The 21,469-nt window shown below is 37.9% G+C and overlaps 1 protein-coding gene across 1 annotated transcript in view; it reads right to left on the bottom strand.

Annotated features, from left to right (window-relative positions):
• Positions 1-21,469, bottom strand: part of LOC127624069 (ezrin-like) — a 53,304-nt gene that overhangs the window by 6,138 nt on the left and 25,697 nt on the right. Inside the window, exons 4-12 of the mRNA XM_052098702.1 lie at positions 21,290-21,385; positions 19,079-19,353; positions 15,058-15,141; positions 12,097-12,243; positions 8,496-8,592; positions 6,075-6,238; positions 5,406-5,536; positions 1,147-1,307; positions 965-1,057 (exon numbers count right to left, since the gene is read on the bottom strand). Of these exons, the coding sequence (XP_051954662.1) occupies positions 965-1,057; positions 1,147-1,307; positions 5,406-5,536; positions 6,075-6,238; positions 8,496-8,592; positions 12,097-12,243; positions 15,058-15,141; positions 19,079-19,353; positions 21,290-21,385 (1,248 nt within the window). The remainder of the gene's footprint in view (positions 1-964; positions 1,058-1,146; positions 1,308-5,405; positions 5,537-6,074; positions 6,239-8,495; positions 8,593-12,096; positions 12,244-15,057; positions 15,142-19,078; positions 19,354-21,289; positions 21,386-21,469) is intronic.

A 21,469-nucleotide genomic window follows, 5' to 3' on the forward strand; every position in this document is an offset into this window, starting at 1 on the left:
CACGTTCAGGCAAAATGTAATATTTCGAAATTTGCAACTTTGTTTTCAATCCATGTGATCATAAATCAGATGACACATTGAGACCTCTGTCGCTTTTTTCTAGACTAATTACAGGGTTTGCATAATGTCTATAAAGTGCTTAAGGGGGTTTTTACACTTGGCCACTTCATGCTTTTTACTGATCTGAGAGCTACAATTTAAAATGCCCTCCAAGAAAAATTCGAGACAGATATAAATCCGATAACTCCAGATTTCGCATTCCATTCAAAACTCGGTTAAGTGTAAATGCACCTGTCTGTTCAAGCCACATACAAGTTAACTCCACCCAAACAGCACTATTTCAACATAGGCAAAATGTGAAACATAACAGCTGTTCCGGAGTATTTGCATAGGGCTCACGTTGCACAACAATAAACAAAAATTAAGAAAGGATGGACGTTGAAGGAGAGAAATAAATGTTTTCTTCATTGTTTGGGAATACACAGCACGCACACACTGAGCAAAGTCACTTGGAATCATGGACTAAAAACCCCACACCATTGTTTGTGATATTTTTATATAATTGGGCGTTATAATCATGTGGTGTATTCGACTTTATTCAGATGAAAAATGATAAGTTCCATTTTGCTAAAACATTTATCATACTTTGTTATTTACGTGTTATGTCGGCTTGTGAACCTCATCTCGTACAGTACATCGAACTGAATTCTTAGATAACCATATCATCCCACCCCTACTCAAGTTCAAGTTGGTGTCCTAGTTGAATATGTGATTATTGTGTTTATAAAGTGTGCTTATGCTGTATTTCTTTCAAATACATTTTATTTATACTACATGTCTGTAAAAACATTCATACATTTTAAAAAGGTGACTGAAGTGTCCAAATGGCCACTATCTATTCTGATATGCCAAATACCTATTCAGACATTACATTTTGAGGTGAAGTCACAAATGTTACTCTTACTCTGTTCTGCCATGTCTCAGCTTCCTCCTCCTTGCGTCTTTTGGCTTCTTCCAGGAGTGCAATCCGAGCAGTATGTTCGGCCAGCTCTGCGGCCTGAGACAGATGAATGGGGAGGATTGTTAAATAGAAAACACACTTCACAGCCAGGTCATTTTTTCTGAGAAATATGGCAGGGTTCTCACCAGCTGTTCCTGGCTCTTCAACTGATCCTGAGCTTGTCGAGCCAGTTCCTCTTTCGCGAGCAGGGCGCTCTGCCTCTCTGACTCCAATCTGGTGGCCTCCTCCTCTGCCAGTCTCCGTTCATGCTCCAACTGTATGGCCCTCTGCATCTGCTCCTGCAGGTCTAACACACAGGTCCACATTTCATTAACCATCAGCACAATTTATACACTATATAGCCAAGAGTATGTGAACACCCAAACACTGGTTAAACATTTAATTTGAAATCTATGGCATTAATAGAGAGTTGGTCCTCCCTGACAGCTACACTATTCTGAATAACAAGCATTCAGACAAGAACTTCAGTGAGGTCAGGCACTGACGACTAAAGGGTGCTGGTTCCTTTAGCATGGCTACATATCTGGGACGTTAATGAAAAGTATGCTAGTTCAAACCTAGATGGGGTGATTAATTCATGCTTGATCAAGGCAGTTACGGTCCCTGTAATTTGTCTGCTGATGTCAAAGGAGGAAGTGATGTCATGTTGTGATGAGGCTGGTTTAAAGACATTCAAGTGGTTTTACTGCACTGTGTGTGGTCAGAGACAGCAGATGGACTCATGGATTTAGCATGTAGGGCCACACGTAACGTCTTCATAATCCAGGAGCATTATTTAATCCAGGAGCCTGCTGAAAAATGGACTTTGGTTGTCTGGACAGGCTGTTCGGTTGGATGGTTTTAACTACACTCTACTTTAGTCCTTCTGGTAATTTATGGTATTTATGGTCAACCGGTATTGAAAGCCATTATGCATAAATTCTTGATTAGTGTACAATGGCATTAAAATTGCAATGAATCCATTCCTTCCCACTGATGTCAAAAATGTATTGCAGTGCTACAGGGGTTTAAAAAAAGTTGCCGTAGTATTTCTTTAGCCATCTAATGTTTTAGGAGAAAATGCCATCCAACAGGTCTTTTACCACTGGGGGGCCTTTAGCCCCATCATATAAACTCAAGTAAACTTATTTACTAACATATAACCTGTTCAAAACTATAAAAAAATATTCCATGTATGTGGACATGTGCATGTGTGCACAACATCTATTTGAGAGGAAAGATTACCAGTTAATTATTGGGAAAGATTTTGTACCCAGCGGAGCAGGTAGGGGGGCTACAGAACAGAATGAGAGAACCCCTAATAAGGTTCTGCCATGAGGAGGTTAACCCATGTGACTACCTTCCCCAGCAACCGGGCCAATTTGGTTGCTTTGGAGACCTGGCTGGAGTCACTCAGCACACCCTGGATTCGAACTCGTGACTCCAGGTGTGGTAGACAGTGTCAATACTCACTGAGCTACCCAGGACCCTGCTAGAGGCTAAATTTGAAATATTTTAGGTCATATGTCATTTATTTCATAGATGTACAAAAAACTATTTAAAGCTGTATAGCATGCAGAAAGTCCAAAGGTGAACGGTCACAACTTGTTCAAAATAGACACGTTAAAACAATGGAAGTAATTGTAATTTCTCTCAAACCACTGTATACAAAAATTTACTTTCTTTTTTTCTTTTTCTAATAGTCTTAACAAAGACACAATGTTTGGTTTCAGAACCAAAACCTAGGCAGTATTTATAGCATACTCTTGTAAAAACGACACTAGGACCCCACCTGGTTTTAAGATGCGTCTCAGGCGATTTGCTCACATGTGGTTAGATGAGATCGCCGTTTACACCTGGCCATTTAAATGCACATCCTGTGACCACTTGTGATCAGATTTGGAGGTGAGGGACTCTGTTTCATTACAACTTTCATCAATCACTATGCCAGTGAGTAACTGCATGATAATAAACCGCAACAACTTGGAAAAGACAAAGTGTGAAAAAAATGGTGCACTATTTCTCCCAGATGCAGCTGAAATTCAATCCAAGCACAAACGACTATTTTGCACAGAATTGTCCATTATTTTAATGCCTATATTAACCAGAACTGCAGATGTTTGTGCTTCTCATAAGTGCCCCTCCATGTTGATATCAGACACAATGAAGACGTATATATTTGCTCTTATTTTTCTGATCGGCTGGTTATTTCCTTTTAAACCGCCCCTAACTAGCAGTTTAAACTCTTGTTTTTGCGCAGTGGTTGATTGACAGGTGAGGGATGGCACTTCGCTGCTGCCGGGACGCATTCAGGACGGATTAACATTTACACATCAAATGTGATGCAGTCACATACGTTTTTGCCCACATACTTACACTGGTGACCAAAAGTTTGGAATAATGAACAGATTTTGCTCTTATGGAAAGAAATTGGTACTTTTATTCACAAAAGTGGCATTCTACTGATCACAACGTATAATCAGGACATAACGTGAAACATTACTATTACAAATTGAATAAAATTCTGAACTTCTTGAAAGATTTCTCATCAAAAAATCCTCAAAGTAGTTCATGTGAAACAATGACAGCTTTGCAGATCCTTGGCATTCTAGCTGTCAGTTTTTCCAGATACTCGTGTGACATTTCACCCCACACTTCCTGTAGCACTTGCCATAGATGTGGCTGTCTTGTCGGGCACTTCTCACGCACCACACAGTCTAGCTGATCCCACAAAAGCGCAATGGGGTGAAGATCCATAACACTCTTTTCCAATTATTTGTTGTCCAATGTCTGTGTTTCTTTGCCCACTCTAACCTTTGATTTTTGTTTTTCGGTTTCAAACATGGCTTTTTCTTTGCAATTCTTCCCATAAGGCCTCCACCCCTGAGTCTTCTCTTTACTGTTGTACTTGAAACTGGTGTTGAGCGGGTAGAATTCAATGAAGCTGTCAGCTGAGGACATGTGAGGCATCTATTTTTCAAACTAGAGACTCTGATGTACTTATCCTCTGGTTTAGTTGTACATCTGGCCTTCCACATCTCTTTCTGTCCTTGTTAGAGACAGTTGTCCTTTGTCTTTGAAGACTGTAGTGTACACCTTTGTATGAAATCTTCAGTTCTTTGGCAATTTCAAGCATTGTACAGCCTTCATTCCTCAAAACAATGATGGACTGATGAGTTTCTAGAGAAAGCCATTTCTTTTTTGCCATTTGACCTAATATTGACCTTAAGACATGCCAGTCTATTCCATACTCTTGCAACTCAAAAACAAACACAAAGACAATGTTCAGCTTCATTTAACAAAACAAATAGCTTTCAGCTGTGATTTTCTAGTACCAAATTAGCAATTTAGCATGATTACTCAAGGATAAGTTGTTGGAATGATGGCTGCTGGAAATGGGGCCAGTCTAGATTTGATCAAAAATTACATTTTTTAAGTAGTGATGGTGCTGTTTTTGTACATCATTAATGTCCTGAATATACTTTGTGATCAGTTGAATGTCACTTTGGTGAATTAAAATACCAAATTGCCTTCAGAAACAGCCAAAATCACCACATGTGATCAGATGCAAATACACATCTTAATACCAAGTGGAAAAGGGGTCTAAGACAATAGAAGGATTAAAGTGTTTTGGGCACTTTTAAGCTGATCAGGCTGGAAAACTCCAAGCCAAAACAAATAAGCAATGGCTTGGCCAAGCTGGGAGACTAGCTTAAACCATCAAACTCTCTTAGGTTTTTTTTTTTTTGGGGGGGTGGTGGATGAATATTTTGTCAAGACAAAGTTGGACTGCATGTGGCTAATCTTCCTTTCTGAAATCTTTTTTCATCTGATTGCCTAATCAAAAACTGGGCAACATTGAGGCAAGTACAAAAGAAGCATGTGTGAATAGCAGTGACAGTAACAGGTGTGCTATGATATCAGCTTGTGTTTGTTTTGTCAGCAAACAACATCGTCAGTCCGAGAACACCGGAGATCACAGTACAATGTCTCCGCTTTATAGGACCAACATGCAAATAGGTAACAAACTGAAAAGACCAACTTGCACCTCAGAATATGATTCACATTTTCCACATGGAAAAATCTGAGACAAGCGCAAAAAAAGAAAATAATAATAAATATCGGTCGTTAGCTTTTTATTACAATCCGTATTTGCCTTTTTATAAAACTTAGTTTCTAAAATTATAAAGGATTTTTAAAAATTTTTTAATAAAAAAATTTAAAGAAGACCTTTACATTTAACATTTAAACAGAACAAATCAACAGAATGACTCATTGCGATTATGTACTCCAAATGCAATTACTTTGAATTAGACTAATCTTATTCAAAACTAAACACGATTTTACATGTTTCTTTTGATATTACTCAAAGAACCAAGGAGAGACTCGCAAACTGAACATTTACCTTTCTCTGCTTTTTTGGTCTTCTCCTCAAACTGGTAGAGTTTCATCATGAGCTCCTGTTTCTCTTTCTCCATCTGCTCTCTCTCTCTCTCTATGGCCTCTCGTCTCTTCTTCTCATTCTCCAGCTGAGCTCTGCAGATAACCCACAAGCAAAGAGACACATTGTGACGTTGGCTCGGGCACAATCTAAACCCACATAATGCACACAAAAAGTAATTTCTCTGACTGACCTGCTAAAGCAGACCATTTCATTTTGTATCATTTAGACCTCTTTAAGTGGTCATATAAATGGGAAACAGGACATTCACAATGCAAAACTCCCTTCCCAGTCCCCCAGACAATTTCTTGAAACTTCATGGAAATCTTTATGGTTTCGTGACATCACAACCATGACATGAAATCACTACCAGCCAGATTTACATATGAACATTCAGTATTAAGCAACTTCGTCTATCCTGATTAATGACAGTGTAAAATACACAAGAGTGTGGAAGTTATCCAGCCCAAGGTCTGAAATTAAACCAGGTTTGTGGTTAAAATGCCACTGAAAGTGACAAAAATGCCCCAGATATTTAAGAGGGAGAGGGGGGCAGCTTGTTTAATTCTCTAGAGGGCCATCTGCTTCTGAGAAGACATCACTGCTCACATCGCCATGGTGACTCATCCTCACCTCTCCATCTGTTTATGTTGTTTCTCCTCTCGAGCCTGCGCTTTCATCTGCTGCACCTCGATGGTGTCCGGCTTCCTGCGGCGCATGTACAACTCATGGTTCCCCATGCACAGCTGTAGGATACGTTTATTTATGCGCAAACGGGGGGCGTAGAACACAAAATCCTGCAGGGTTCAGAAGAAAGAAGTGAGAAACACAGATGCAAGGACTTATAAATCATTGTGCCCCATTTTAACATTTATATTTGAGCTGGGAAATAAAGAAAACAAATCAACTTCACCAATGTTTACCCCCACTTCATGTGGCTAATATTGCCTATACATTTTCAGGAGGTGCACGCTCGGCTCTGCACATCCTCACACAGAAAGTGATTGTGTGAAGCAGTGCACGCATATTCATTACACGCAACGCACGCCCGAGCATAATAAACACAGAAGCGGATTTACCGTACGGAGAATGTATACTTTTCATCCGAAAGCAGGTAAGCACTACGGGCAAGCTGCTGTATCTCCTCGCATTGTGCAAAAACGCTAACTAACTTTCATCTGAACCCATTTCAAAAAGCAAAACCGCCTGAGAGAGAACCAGTGTGCGCGCGAAAGTGACTGAAGAACGTGGCCGTTCAGCAAGCTGCAGACAGCTGTACTTGTAGAGACCGAACAGCAGCCAGAGAAAATAATAGTTTTGAGATTTTAAACTTCAGCAAATGAAACGTCAGCATTCAATATTTTTAATATCTGTATATATAGTGTCTAATAATGCGTTGGCAATGAACACTTACAGTAAGTTTGATATGAATGGAATCTGCCCATTTGCTCCTGTTATTAAAAAAAAAAAAGTCAACTGAAAAAATGGCATATTTAGCCCAATTGTAATTACAAAATGTCCAATGATTTTATGGTATGCATACATAAACATCTAAGCAAAGATTTATACATGTAAAAATGTGTCTTAACTATCCGCAAAAAAAAACCATATTTAAATCATTAATATAAACGATGACTGTTCTTTGAGACATTTATGATGATTTACCAAATGTTTTTTGTAATATATTATGCACCAATTTAAATTGTGATTAAATCACAGAATTGTTTTTTTTTTTTTATCGATTTACCGCCGTAATTTATACGCACGCAAGCGCGTATCCGTAGCTTGTTTCTTGAGAAGCTATGGTTTCAAGTGTCAATGTTCCCCAATACTGCTATCTGTATTATTATCCTGCTCAGCTAGTCACATTTGACAAATCAAATCACGTCAAGAGGGAACAGTACTGTAGTAAATCCTGTCATCCTTTAGCAGAGCCGGCCGCGAACGTGCGCACACACACGCGCGCACGATTGATGCACTGAGCTTTAAAAACCTTAAAATATGTGACAAACACTTGGCTAAATATGACTATAGGCCAAAATACTGTATAGTTTGATTTGACACAGCCTTTGACAATTTTATTTTTTTTAAATAAATATGGGAAGCATTTTCTCATTTTCTAAATGCAGTATGCATGATAATATGGTTAGTTGCATTTGCAGTATTATTTGCATTTGGCATTGATTCTGCCCTGCTGTCCATGACCCCATCAATACAGACCTGAGATCCATTTTTGTGGAGCGATCCTTCAGTTGAGAACCGCTGTGTGTAAAAACAATTAATGAAAAAATGATAATCGAAAAAAAAAAATACAGAAGGCATTGTTCTGAGCAGCCATAAAGGCAGACAGGCTTACACTCTGAGATAAGGCTGTATGAAAGTCTGCCTGTCGCCATTTATCAGGCTCAACAGCCATGTCTGTTTATTGGGAAATCAGTCTTTACGCTGATTCACGTATGCTTGCAAAATAAAAACCTACACATCCCTAGAAAGCACCTTGCCATCTTTTCTAACCAAAGATTTTTGACGGGTTCCTATACATTTTGACCAATGAATTTCCCAAATTTTAAGATTTATCACTACACAGCTCTCTGAAATAATACATTCAGATTGGTCAATAACTGCATTCAGATCTCAAATATTTCTTCAGTCAGCTGGTCATTATAACAAAATAAGCCCCTTCAGGGGTTTGCGTCTGGGTCTGATCATCCCGTCTAGGTCTTTTTGCAATAACGAACGGCTGACCGTACACTGTCACATACTGCAGACTTTCCCGGTCTTCCAAGCAAAAATTATATCCTAAAATACCCCAGGATGTTTCCAGAAATTACATCTCTGCGGAAACTATGTTTTAGGTGGGTCACATTTCCAAAATATTTGTTGGGTAAAGCTAAAGTAGAAAGTAAAGCTGTAACATTGGTAATGAGCTGAAGGACATAAAACATCTGTACATAAGGCCGGAATAAGAGAAATTCAATTCTTGTTAAAGCAGTTTTTCAGTTTCAGGTGGGACTGTGTGCTCACAGCTTGCGCCACAATCATGGTTTCACTTACTGGAGCTTTTTTATCAATAGGCTTGATGACAAACTTCTTATCGCTGAAGGAAATATTTCTTATTTCGCTCCAGGGGAATCCAATTTTTGGTGTGAGTCTGTAGAGGCAATGACAAAAGAGTTAACAAAAACAAAACAAACATGTTCATTCCAAACATAGAGAGTCACAAAGCAAACATGGCACTGGTCTTGAAATCTTTTAAAATATGACACATATGATGATATCTCTCTAATCATATGCCAAATGTTTGTGCTTTGAGAATGCTGTACCAAAAGGCACGTGAAGGTCCAACATCGAGATACTCAAGGAATTTGAAGACAAGGAAGGGTCTGTGACTAATGTAAGCGAATGACATTATCACAGTAAGGAGTGAGCTGTGTGATCGCTCTGTGGAGCTCATGGGAGTGTCAATGCGATTACGCCTGCCAATGTGCATGTCACATTGTCTAAAATTGTAGCAAAGAGAACAATGCAACTGTGGCCCTCCTTATGTGACACAGCAAACTTCAAACTAAAATGATGAAATGATAGATCCGGCACTTTTAATTTTATTTTAGGACTTTTGCTTTTTATTAGTTAACCTTGCAAAGAGTGACCATAGTTTGATTCAAAAATTAAATATAGTTAATAAAGTCATAGTTAGTATAACTTGGAATTAGCCATTAAATTATAATTATCCCATAATTTACTCACCCTCATGCCATTATATGTGTAGATGACTTTCTTCTTTCAGCCAAACACAATCTGAGTTATATATAAAAAAAATATCCTGGCTCTTCCAAGCTTTATAATGGGAGTGAATGGTACCTTAGATTTTGAAGCCCAAAAAAGCACATCCATCCATCAAAAAAAGTAATCCGTATGGCTCCAGGGGGTTAATAAAGGCTTCTGAAGCAAAGCGATGTGTTTTTGTATCAAAATAACAAATGTTTATAACTTTATAAACTATAATTACTGGCTTGCGGTAACGGCCGTCCGCACGTTCACAAGAGAGTCAAGTTCCAGCGTATGACGTTGGAGTGGCGTAAGGTCCGGTGAGAAGTGACAAATGTGGAAGCGCAGAGGATAGAGCAAAACAAAACGCCGGTCACAAATTAGAAGTCAACAACGAGTATTTTTAATACTCGTTATAAGAGGAGATTGAGTTTTTTGCCCAGCCCTATTTGTTTGAATGGAGTACACTGACCAGGATCTCCGGGAGATGGAGGAGGCTGAAGCAGCGGCACAAACAAAAGAATCTGGTAGATGGAGAGTACGGGAGACAAGTTGGTGCTCATGCAGGAAATGCGAGGTAATGCCAAACAGAGGCTGAGAGTGTATGCTGCCATGAATGGATGATTGGAATGACTGGATAGACACATGAACGGACCATTTTAAGACTAATACAAATCTACAGTATAGCTAAAACAACTCACTACTTTTCTACGTTTTCCTTAGCTGTAAACAACGTGCGCTTCTGCGTTCGTCACTTCTCACCAGAGCTTACGCTATGCATATGTCATATGCCGGAACTCGATTCTCTCATGAACCTGCGGACGGCCGCAATAAGAAGCCAGTGATTATAGTTTATAAAGTTATAAATATGGATAATTTTCTTATCCAGGAAGGCCTTCATTAACCCCCTGGAGCCGTATGCATTACTTTGATGGATGGATGCACTTTTTTGGGCTTCAAAATCTAAGGTACCATTCACTCCAATTATAAATGATAAACAACCATTAATTAGCGATTGCTAGTTAAGAGGTAAGACGGTATTTAGTGGGGGATGGGCATTCTCGTTTTAGAATGCATTTCATTGGACAAAATACCCTGAGTGCAAGATGAGTTGTGAACTTAATTTTGGTCCATTTTACCAAAAAAGAAAGACGTTACATTTTTAATGCGAATATCTGCTAAATGTACAAAAAAGTTATTTTGTCAGCTTTAAGGAGTACACTAACTAACTATAGACAGTAGGGACAGGACGATATTTTGAAATTTCCAACACTATTTTCTGTCCATGTGATCAAATATTAAATGACCCATCAAACTTATCGATCTCTATATCGCTTGGTTTTTTCTACACTGTTTACAGGGTTTGCACAGTGTCCTTAAATGGCTTAAATGCTTGAATTTAGCTTTTAGAAATTTAAGCCCTGGATTACCAGGAAAATCGCATTTTTTTGTTGAAAAGTGCTTGAGATTTAAACGAACACTTCTTCAGTGAAGCGTCCATCAAAGAGGAGATCCCACATTCCAGTTACATTGAATAATGTGTCTTTTAATATCCCTTTTGTTCTTTAAAGCCAGACAAAAAAAAAAAAAAAAAAAAGGCATTTTAAAATCACAAATAGCACAGATTCGCTAAAACCCTGAGACTTTTCAATCATCAATAAATGAACCGGAACACTTGTGCGAGTCTGAGAAATGCACATTGAATTCTTTAAGTGATGTACCACTATAGCTTTATAGATTTCAAGGGGTCTTTAAAGGTTTGAATGCAAGTAGGGCATTTCAACCATACTCAAATTACTGATTTTTAACCGTAATATATTTTATTTATAGAAAGTGGACAGAAACATCATGTTCTGGACCCCCTTGACATACTTAATTTTCCACTGTTTACCTTGGAACATCTGATTAGTATAATTTCAGTCATAAAGGCTTTTTAGATCACTGTGGGACATTCAGGACATTGCCTTTATATTACTCGGTGTGTAGTGTTAAGTTACAACCTTGTGCAGTTGGCGATTGACATTTTTTTCAAAGGTAGTTCCTTTCAAACAAATGTGAAACTAAGGATATGGGCCACTCAGCAGACACACTGAAGCCAAAACACAAAAAATAGCACACAAGAAAACAATGCAAAGATTCAAGAATGTGAACAATTTCACAAGTTGTTGTGCAACATGGATTCTTATCTTTACATGTGTGTGCTTGTGAAGTCTTATTCTCTCCGTCACACTCACACTCCCCTTGAAAAACCAGTCTTTGTTGCTACGGTTAAAATAGAGGGCACTGTAGGGAAAAAGCCATTAGTCGCCACTAAAGTTCTGTACATACACAAAGAGATCTCTGTTTGTGTGCACTGGAAATAAAATGTATGTTACTTAAAATAACACATTCTCCAGATTATGTTCCCCAACTCTTGAGCAAACGTCAGAATATCAGACGTCATTGACAAGTAAAAAAAACACGCTTCTCAGTAACAGATGTGTATAAATTAAGACAAATAAAAGACAAAACACCACTTACAAAAAGGTGATATGGTATTATCATATTTTTGGACATAGTATAGTATAATGGTAACACATGGTATAATTTTAGACCACAATGGTAGTGCCATGGTCCTTTGGAGTACCTTGGATGCCATGTATAGAACATGGTACCATACAGAATAATGACACAGTACATGACAAAGAACAATGGTGGGACTCTCTGAAACTACTACATTACCATTGTGTTGCAATCAAGGAAGAGAATTTAATTTTCAAAAGCAGAGAAATACACTATGTATAACAAAACCATCATAAGTCTATGAAAAGATTTGTTTAAACTGTAACTCCACTACAGATACAGATATGACAAATGTTAAATGAATGAAGGGAAAGGCTGAACTCACTTGTCATCTTTCTCATAGATATTCAAGCCCAGGGCATCCACACCCAGCCACAGCTCTGTTCCCTTCTTGTTCTTGATGTCAAAATAGTTCACTCCATACATTTCTAGATCCTGAGCTATTTTCAAATACTCCAGCATTGCATCCTCTCTACGGAGAGCATAAAACAACAAAATTAGACAACAAAATTATCACTTTCAATTAGTAAGAGACTGATGTTGGATGTCAGTCAATTATAAATTGATTGGCCAATTTTGGGCTGGTGGACGCCATCGGATCCATTTCAGAGTGTGTGCAACATTTTGTTTGAAGTGTAATTTGAATTGTGAAATACTTTGTAATTTAATTGTTCAAAATCAATTGGTAGAAGTGAAGTTTGTGCTGATACGGTCAACATTAATACTGGTCATGGTTTTTGTGTCAGGAGATGAAAATTATGAATTATAATCTCTATAATTTAATGGAGCGTACATCCAAATCTTGACGATAATAAAAAAATAAATAAGAGTGTCCAGGTTCATTTCATACAGTACATTTACACAACCAACTTGAATGAATGTGCTGTCTTTGTTTATATCACTGGAGCTTGAGGGAATGGACAATTTAATAGAAGAACCTCAGAATTAAATTGCACTAGACTCCGCCCATTAGCGTGTTGCACGGCCAATTTTGCCAAACCCATGTGCGCCTATATTTTATGCATGCTTGCACAAAAATACCTAAAATAAATCTGACTTTGTGCTTCTGATTATGGCATAACGCTGCGCTTAGTGCTAGCACTCTTTAAAAAGTTTAAAAAACTAAAAATATCATCTCCCAGCTTATTATGGAGAAACATAACTCTCTTCGGTGCTATAAAACTTGCTGTTTGTTTTGAGAGACCCGTCCAGCCAGACACAACAACATTGACTCAACCAATGGCGTGACTTGAGGGTGGAGCTATCTGTTTGTTAGATTAATGGCAGACAGGGAGTTTTCAAAAAAAGCAGTTTGAAAACTAGGTTTATTTTTGCAATCCGTTAGGTGATTCTTGTAGTGCAAAAATTACAGTCTGGCTTTAATTGAACTTTAATGAAAACGAGGCTGTGAGGAACAGAAGTACAGTCCGTTCAATGGGCCTTATTCATGAAACGCGAGCAGAAAACATTTATATAAATCGTTAGTATGTGTGCGCACCTTTCTGCCAAAAAGTCTGAAAATCATGGGATCTAGGACCTTTTATACAGTGCATGCCATTGTACAGACTGTACATCTAACCTGGCTGTAGCTCAGGTGGTAGAGTAGGTCGGCTGCTAATCACAGGGTTGGCAGTTCAATTCCCGGCCCACACGACTTCACATGCCGAAGTGTCGTTGGGCTAGCACCTTGCATGGCAGCTCTGCCACCATTGGTGTGTAAGTGTGAGTATGTGTATGGGACACAGTGTAAAGTGCTTTGGTAACCTCTAAGGTTAAAAAAAAGGTGCTAAAAAAGTGCAGACCATTTACCATCTACCCTGACCACAGTTTCCATTGTCATTGAAAAATCTATTTTGGTCAACCATTGCTTTCAACAGTCAATAACATGTGGGGACACCTTAGGGACCATTCAGAACGAACGTGTTCTAGTGTTTAAAAAAACTAAATGCAGCCCAACAAACAGAATGCATGTGTCGAGAGATGCGTTTTCAACATTTGAAGTTCTTTTGAACTTGAAATGGCATCTTAAAAATGCAACACTCCAGCACAAGATGCTGAAAAAATACCAAGATGGAGCACGACTATCAAAGATGACCAGCACTAGTTCACACGATGCAAAATAGTGTGTGGCAGGGCGGAGGGCGGGGCCGGGTCGTGATCCTACACACCCGGTCCCGTATTAGGCTAATTATGCATCCGTGAGGTTTAAAGGCTGACTGCAGAGGGCCGTGCGTCAGAGAGAGATCGTTAGCGGACATGTCCGTCATGTGTTGTCTTTTAAGTTTTCCATTAAACTATGATTTTTATCGTCAGGCCGGTTCTCGCCTCCTCCTTGCCCATCCTTTAACTGTTTTACACAGTGTTGTGTGATTTTTTTATTTCCAAGACATCTGCCTGCAATAGAGGCAATTGCACCACAAACTGGGATAAGTGAAAGTCAGATGAGAAGTAGTAGGCCTAATATTTCAGCCATAAAACAGCCATTGATTGCTATATACACTTTAAGATTATGATGACACATTTCCTTAATATAGCATCATAAATTAAGACTGCACAATTCAAAAAAGTAATCGAGATTAAGATTGTGGATGTCACGATTATCTAATTGTGAAAACTGCCAATTACAGCATTCCATTATGGTCTACTCCTGTTGCGTCAAAGTTTCAAATAACATCTTTTTGCAGCGGTTGAGTATTCCAACCAATCCCAGACATGACTGTAGAGCAGATTAGTCTATTATCCTAGCAGCAATGACACCCTATCCAATGTGCTAGTTTTAAACAATCTGATCCCCAGATGATTGTTTTGTTTCACCTCTGTTCATGGTGGCACACAAAAATGAGTGCTGAAGAAATGTCACCTGACACTCAAAAAGAAGTTTTAGAACAAATGAGAAGCGTAGTCTGTAATTTGGAATTATTTTGGATTTCTTACATGTCGAGTAGCTCGCATGAGATTTAAACGGTAAATACACGAAGGCTTAAACATTGTAAACCTGCTGCGAGTTTCAGCTTCAGTGATCAATATGGGAGTTTGAATATTGTCCCGTTGCTAAATTTGAGTACATTCTATTCAAATAATTGAATAACGGTTTTGTTATTCAAAGTCAAAATCATGGGAAATTATAATAGTGGATTTTTTTTTTTCTTTTGCTGTTTGAGCAAATGGGAACACAAAAATAAAATGTGCCATGTTCTCCCATTTAAAAGTTGACCACACTGTAGTTTACGTCCACATTCCAAACCCAGAAATGTGAAAAGAGTCTATGGAGTGAACATCGGCTTACCTCAACATTCCACGGTGTTCCTCATGCCACACCTGAATCCTCTCCTCCCACTGGTCACGCGATAACTTGTGCTGGTCTAGAACCCTACAGCAAAAAATGGACATGGTCAATGAAACAACAGGGAGAGAAACATGAATTCATTTTCCAAAGTTTCCACACTAAAATCCATCCCATGCTTTATGGAGTATGACCAAGGAGCTTTTTAGAACCATCATATTCCTGTATCTTCAGACTGATGAGTAAGCATGGCATTTTCGGCTCAGGTGATCAACTTAAAAAGAACTTAAATTCAGAACTCAGTGCCCATGAGCAAATATGGCCGAATTTAAATGATGTATAATTTTGCTAGCATAGGAAAGAAATGGTCCCTTAGCTAAAGCCGTTATAAATATAATTATACAAGGTACCTACTAAATTGGTATGTTACAAAATATTAATTTGCATGCATCATTTAGATTGATATGTAGAACAAGAGTTATGACGGTAATGTCTCTTTAAGAATACAGGCAGCAGCTCAGCCAGTGAGCGAATATTAACGATAGAACATGCACGTTTCTTTAGCGCATCTGTGAGATGTTTGTTTAGAATTAATGTTTATTTTTTTGCTTTTGATCAACAAACTATAAAGAACAGAAAATGTATTAAGAGACATTATTCAATGAGAAATGTATTGCAACGATCTCGTCTTTGGAAGCACATTACATGGAATGTGTCAAATCAAACTTCTGCTCTTAAAAAGCAGTGTAAGGATGTCGATGCCAAACTTTGCATTAGGGCCGATGTTGGACTTTCACAGATATATTGGTATCGGCATAAATGTTTTCCAATATGCACAGATATGAAAAGTTTGTTTTTTTCTTTCTTCAGAACATATAATGCAGAAAATAATGTTTGGGGTGATTTAGATTTGGTGTCACAACGTAGAGCGCACTCCGACTCCATTGTTTACGGAGCTGAGCTGTTGGTGGTTCTGCTGACAGTGCAGAGTTAAGCGGTGTCTTCACGGTAAGTTGCTAAATAGTTTGTGAAATACATACTGGAAAGATATTAAACAATGATCCCATCATTTTCCCTTTTCAGTATAACGTTAACCCTGTCCCTGAATACCATGTCAATGGTTTGTCAGTGCAGTCAGTAACGTTACAGATTAAAAGTAGGGATGCACCGAAATTTCGGCCGCTGAAAATTTTCGGCCGAAAATGGCACTTTCGGTTTTTGGCCGAAAGAGAAAAAAGGCCGAAAATATGAGCCGAAAATACCTCCTCGCCCCGCCCCTCAGTGCTCAGATTTCACTCTGGATCGATCTAGCCCTTATAACGGCGCTACCAAACAAAGGCCAATCATGTCAGCGGTGTGGAAATTCTTCAAAGTTTCTGATAAGGACATCACATTTGCGATCTGCAGTGTTTATTCAGCAGAAATGTCAAGATATATATATATATATATATATATATATATATATATATATATATATATATATATATATATATATATATATATATATATATATATATATATATATATATATATATACACACACACACACACACACACACACAACACACACACCAAGAGATTCTACAGGAAAGTGTCACAACTAGCGCAGCTACACCACAACTTGAGGCGTATCTAGCGGAAATACGCTAGAAGCGACAATCCCCTTGACTACGGTCGCATAAACAAAGACGCTTTCCTTTGCTTGCGTGGATTGCGCACAGGTATTTATCTGCCCAAGCAGCAGCACAGAGTGAGAGACTGTTCTGTGCAGCATTTCATGTTCTTGATGAGCTTTCTGACAGCAGAGACTGACAGAAAGTTTAGCAACTTTTGTTCTTGAAGCGAAACCTGTCACTTGTACTCAAATAGAAAGCGGTCCAATATGATGTGTATAGCAATTACATTCCACTTGTTCTTCACATTAGGGCTGTCAACGAATATTCTAAATTCGAATATATATTCGAATAGTTTTAAAAAACAGAAATTCGAAGGTGAAAATTAATATTCGAATGTGGAAAAAAACAGCGCCCGCGGTAGCAGATGTGCGGCTGTCTGCTTTTGCGAGTGGGTGCTGCCTGAGGGGTCTTTGTTGTCACATTTCTCGGAATTGTGTGCCTCGTTTTATTTAACGTTAAACAGAAACATGACTAAAATGTAAGGCTACTGTACTGACTGAATAGATGTTGCATGAATAAGGTAGGTTAGATACAGCAGTTTCATGCACTGCAGGCTTCCACTGGTTTGATTATTTACCGTTTCATGTCAAGGAAAAGTTCCATGTTTACCACAGCACAGCTCGCTCGAGCGTTCAATGTCGGTTCTATATACTGTAAAACTTCAATTAATGTTAATAATTTGTTTTAATCACTGAATGAAGCCTGCTATATTTGGGACAAGAGTCGCGACCTTATATTGCTTGCACAAAACTCTTGATCAGCACTCAACATTTGTTTATTGTTGTTGTTCTTTTAAACCGTTATGCGTGAGAGCGTGAGGGCGAGAGAGAGAGAAAGAGTGCCTGCGCGTGCGAGCGAGAGTGAGGTCTTGGCCATTAGTTGATTTACTTGTTTTTGTGTAGGTAATACGTTGTCAAATATGTTTAAACTTAAATAAACTACCTATACAAATAGTTATGTCTCTTTGTATTAATTTGTCCTGTTATTGACGTAATGCGCGTCATTGACCAAATGCGCAACCAGATATTCGAATAGTTCGAATATATGTGTTTTTTTTAGAGGGAATATTCGAATGTCATTTTTGAGCAATTTTGACAGCCCTACTTCACATGAGGATACATCTGTCTTTTACAGTTGAGTTTGGATTTAGTTCAATTACTGCTGTTTTGCACTGTTGTTTTGCACAATGATTTTCACTTAAATTGTACATACGTTTACATAAACAGAATAGAGCACTGATCTATATATATTATTATATATTATAGTTATATATAGATCAGTGGAATAGAGGCCCTCTGCCTTTTGTTTTAATTAAAATTACTGTTGCATATTTAAACTTTTTGAAAGATGTTAGCTAAATTCATTACTTGACTGTTGTTTTTCATATAATAGTTTTCTAAAACTTTAAATTATTTGGATAACTGTTAATAAAATCTGTAAAATTAGATTTTACAGAACTGAAAGAAGAAGAATATTTAATATAGTTTTAATATATTTTTTGTCCAATTTTGGTGTTACTTTCAATAAAAGTGTGATTTATTTTATTGGTTTGTAGTTTTACAATTCAGATTCATTAAATTCATGAAATTAATGAAAAAGTATAAAATGAATACAATTACACACACCATTTTTTTTTTTTTTTTTAAATAGGTAAAAATTTCGGTTTCGGTTTTCGGCCAAGTGCATCCTGGATTTTCAGTTTCGGTTTCGGCCCAGAATTTTCATTTCGGTGCATTCCTAATTAAAAGGTAGCATCAGAGCATCTTTTTCTGACAACAGTGCTACTTTGTTTCCTAGTTAGTGAGATGCAATGCAGGAAAATAAATAAACAATGTCCATGTTTAAGAAACCAGCCTTCAGAGTACCTTTTCATAGTCAATCCACATAGAAATAGTCTGTTTTCATTCCAGCTCAAAAATCAACTACATCGGCCACTATATCGGTAATCTGTGAATTTCCCCCCTCAAAAATCAGTATCTGTCTCAAAAACCCCATAATCGGTTGGGCTCTACTTCACAGAGTCAAAGATCTAAATCAGGATTGATCGAATGAAGATCGTAATTAATTGGAAAAATCTATATTTTTACCCACCCCTAATTTAATTATTTTAATTTTAAGCTATATATGTAATTTTCATGTGAGGTTCAACATAGCATAAATCCAATTATTTTCGAGTATGCCTGGAAACTGCTTACTGTACATACCCCCAATGGTACCTGTACCCCAGGTTGGGAATCACATAGACCTCGAGTGGGGCATGACAATCAACAAGTTACAACAGGCTTCACATTGTCTCTTCTTAAACAATTTAATTAATTATCAGAGCAAGGCTCATTCAAAGTCCTCACCGTTGGGGCAGGAGGCGATCAGATGTCAGGTATCCAGGCCGGTGCACTTCCTTGTTGAAATCGCCAAATTTGGCCTGAACCGAATAGGAGGCCAGAAGCACAGCAGTCTCTGGAGGACAGTAGATGTCATCACTGAGAATGCCATCTTTCACTTGCATGAAGAACAGCTTCTGAGTGATCTCCTGGATCAACTCCTCTGACACATCTTCTGGGAAGAACTTGGCACGGAACTTAAACTGGAGGGGGTTCTCCTTCTTTACATCCTGAGAGGAGACCTGTGAAGTTATGAAAATCATTTGTGAGATGGTCAGTCTTGATTTCAATAAGAACAGCAGCTTAATAAAATAAATCTATTTATGTTCTCAGCACAAAATTGCTGAGAAATCCCAAGAGTGCAGTAGGCAAGACAGTTCAAATTAAGTTAATCACTTCAATATCACCACATCATTGATTCCAAAGACACATCTCTTATTTAGGACAGTCACACCTCTAACTACTTTGGAATACACTACTTCTCCAAATATGCTTCCACACATTTCTTCTTAAAATACAGCCAAAACGATGCTGTATTTAAGAAGAAAACTTATTTTTCAATTTGAATAGGGGTTTGTAATTTTTAGCCCATTTCTGTTAGCTTGAGGTCGATATGCTAGTGTACCTCAGAAAGTTGATGATCTTTTTAGCAGATTATATGCATCTAAAAATGCAGTTTTCCAGGAAAACAAGACCAAAAAGGATTTTCCTTTTCAGAAGTGTCCTTTAAGTTTCTCTTTTAAGTTAGCCAGTTTCCATTTGATCAAAAGTGATTGTTTCAAGGTTAAACACGTGATCTTACGTGCTTTCATTTTGAGCTCTGATCTGATGATTACAAATGGAATGAAGCCAAACAAGTTCCTTCTCCAGAAAATGTCCCTTTTGTCTTTTTTACTGCTCCTAATCCTATTTATTTAGCTTGATGTAGGAATGGGCAATTTTTCCAAAGGCTGAAGAAGGAAGAGAAAAATTATTCATAGAACTTGTCTTAATGCCATTCCTGATCTGATCAGCTGCTGGTGTGTGGCGCGCTCCAAATTAACGTGACAGGTAAACAAAACGGAGACTGATATAAAAGACAGTGGAAATATTCCCAGTACGATTGTACACAGTGGGATTGTAGCAGGTTTACACCAGCTTAAGACCATAACTGGCCTCTGCGCATGTCCCCTTTCTTTTTAATTATAAAAAGCGTTAGTTACGAGACAGATATGGGCACTTCATTTCAAATCATGGAGAGGATATATAAGGGAGAATCAAATATCCACCGCTCCTTTTACCATGACGATTCAGAAAGATTGATAATTATTGAATTTTTCTGTGACATGTTTCAAGTGTACTGCATCTATAGCCAACATTTGGCAAGCGATCATTCTGACAAACTTTGCGAGTTGAATTGTAATAATTGAATATATCTGCACTGCTCAGCGTGAACCGCTAGAGGCAAGTACATTGGGGTAAATTTAAAAGTTGAGGAAAAAATTAATCTAATTGGGAATCATCCACAAGTTTGATAAAAATTGAGATTAAATTTTTTTGACATTTCACCCAGCCCTAGATTGATGGGATAAACCTCAGATATGACCTGCATGTACTTAAATAATTACGGATAATTGCGCAGTCCAAGATATACAGAGGCACAACAAATAAATTGGATTTCCTTGCATACACAAAATATAGAGTGGTGGTGGTGTAGTGGGATAAAGCCACTGCTAATAAGAAGGTCACTGATTTGATCCCCACAGCCACCACCACTGCGTCCTTGAACAAGGCACTAAACTCCTAATTTTCTGTATTAAATTTCGATTAAAAAAAAGAAACATGTTCACATGATCAAAAGTACAAATGGGGCTAATTCTTTTCCTGCAGAAATGTATCATAATTCACCAAAACTAATTCCAAAAGCTATTCAGTTCCACAAGTGAGGAAATCCTCATTCCTTTATAATATATTGCATCAAGCTGCTCAAAGACAACAACCAGGAAACATAATTTAAATGTTTAACCAACTGAATGTGTAATAATCCAACACCTTAAAGACTCAACATGCTTTAGGAGAGGGAATGTAGTTAGATTCAAATACAGTTTTTACATGTATATACTTCATTGTAGAAATCGGGCCAATTTGCTTTTGCAATACAGTTATCGCCAATAAACTGGTCATATACAGTACGATTACCTTTTTATCAAGTTTCAACCATGTAAGGTATCCTTTGGTGTCCATATACTGTAGTCCGAAGTACCATACTTCACGTAATCCTATGGTCTTCACCACCTGTAAGGAAAAATATTACATTTTAGAAAACAATATATACACAACCAATCGAAAGTTTAAGCATACCAACTTTCAGTCTTTATT

This window comes from Xyrauchen texanus, chromosome 30, assembly GCF_025860055.1.
Source record: "Xyrauchen texanus isolate HMW12.3.18 chromosome 30, RBS_HiC_50CHRs, whole genome shotgun sequence".
NCBI classification, from domain to species: domain Eukaryota; kingdom Metazoa; phylum Chordata; class Actinopteri; order Cypriniformes; family Catostomidae; genus Xyrauchen; species Xyrauchen texanus.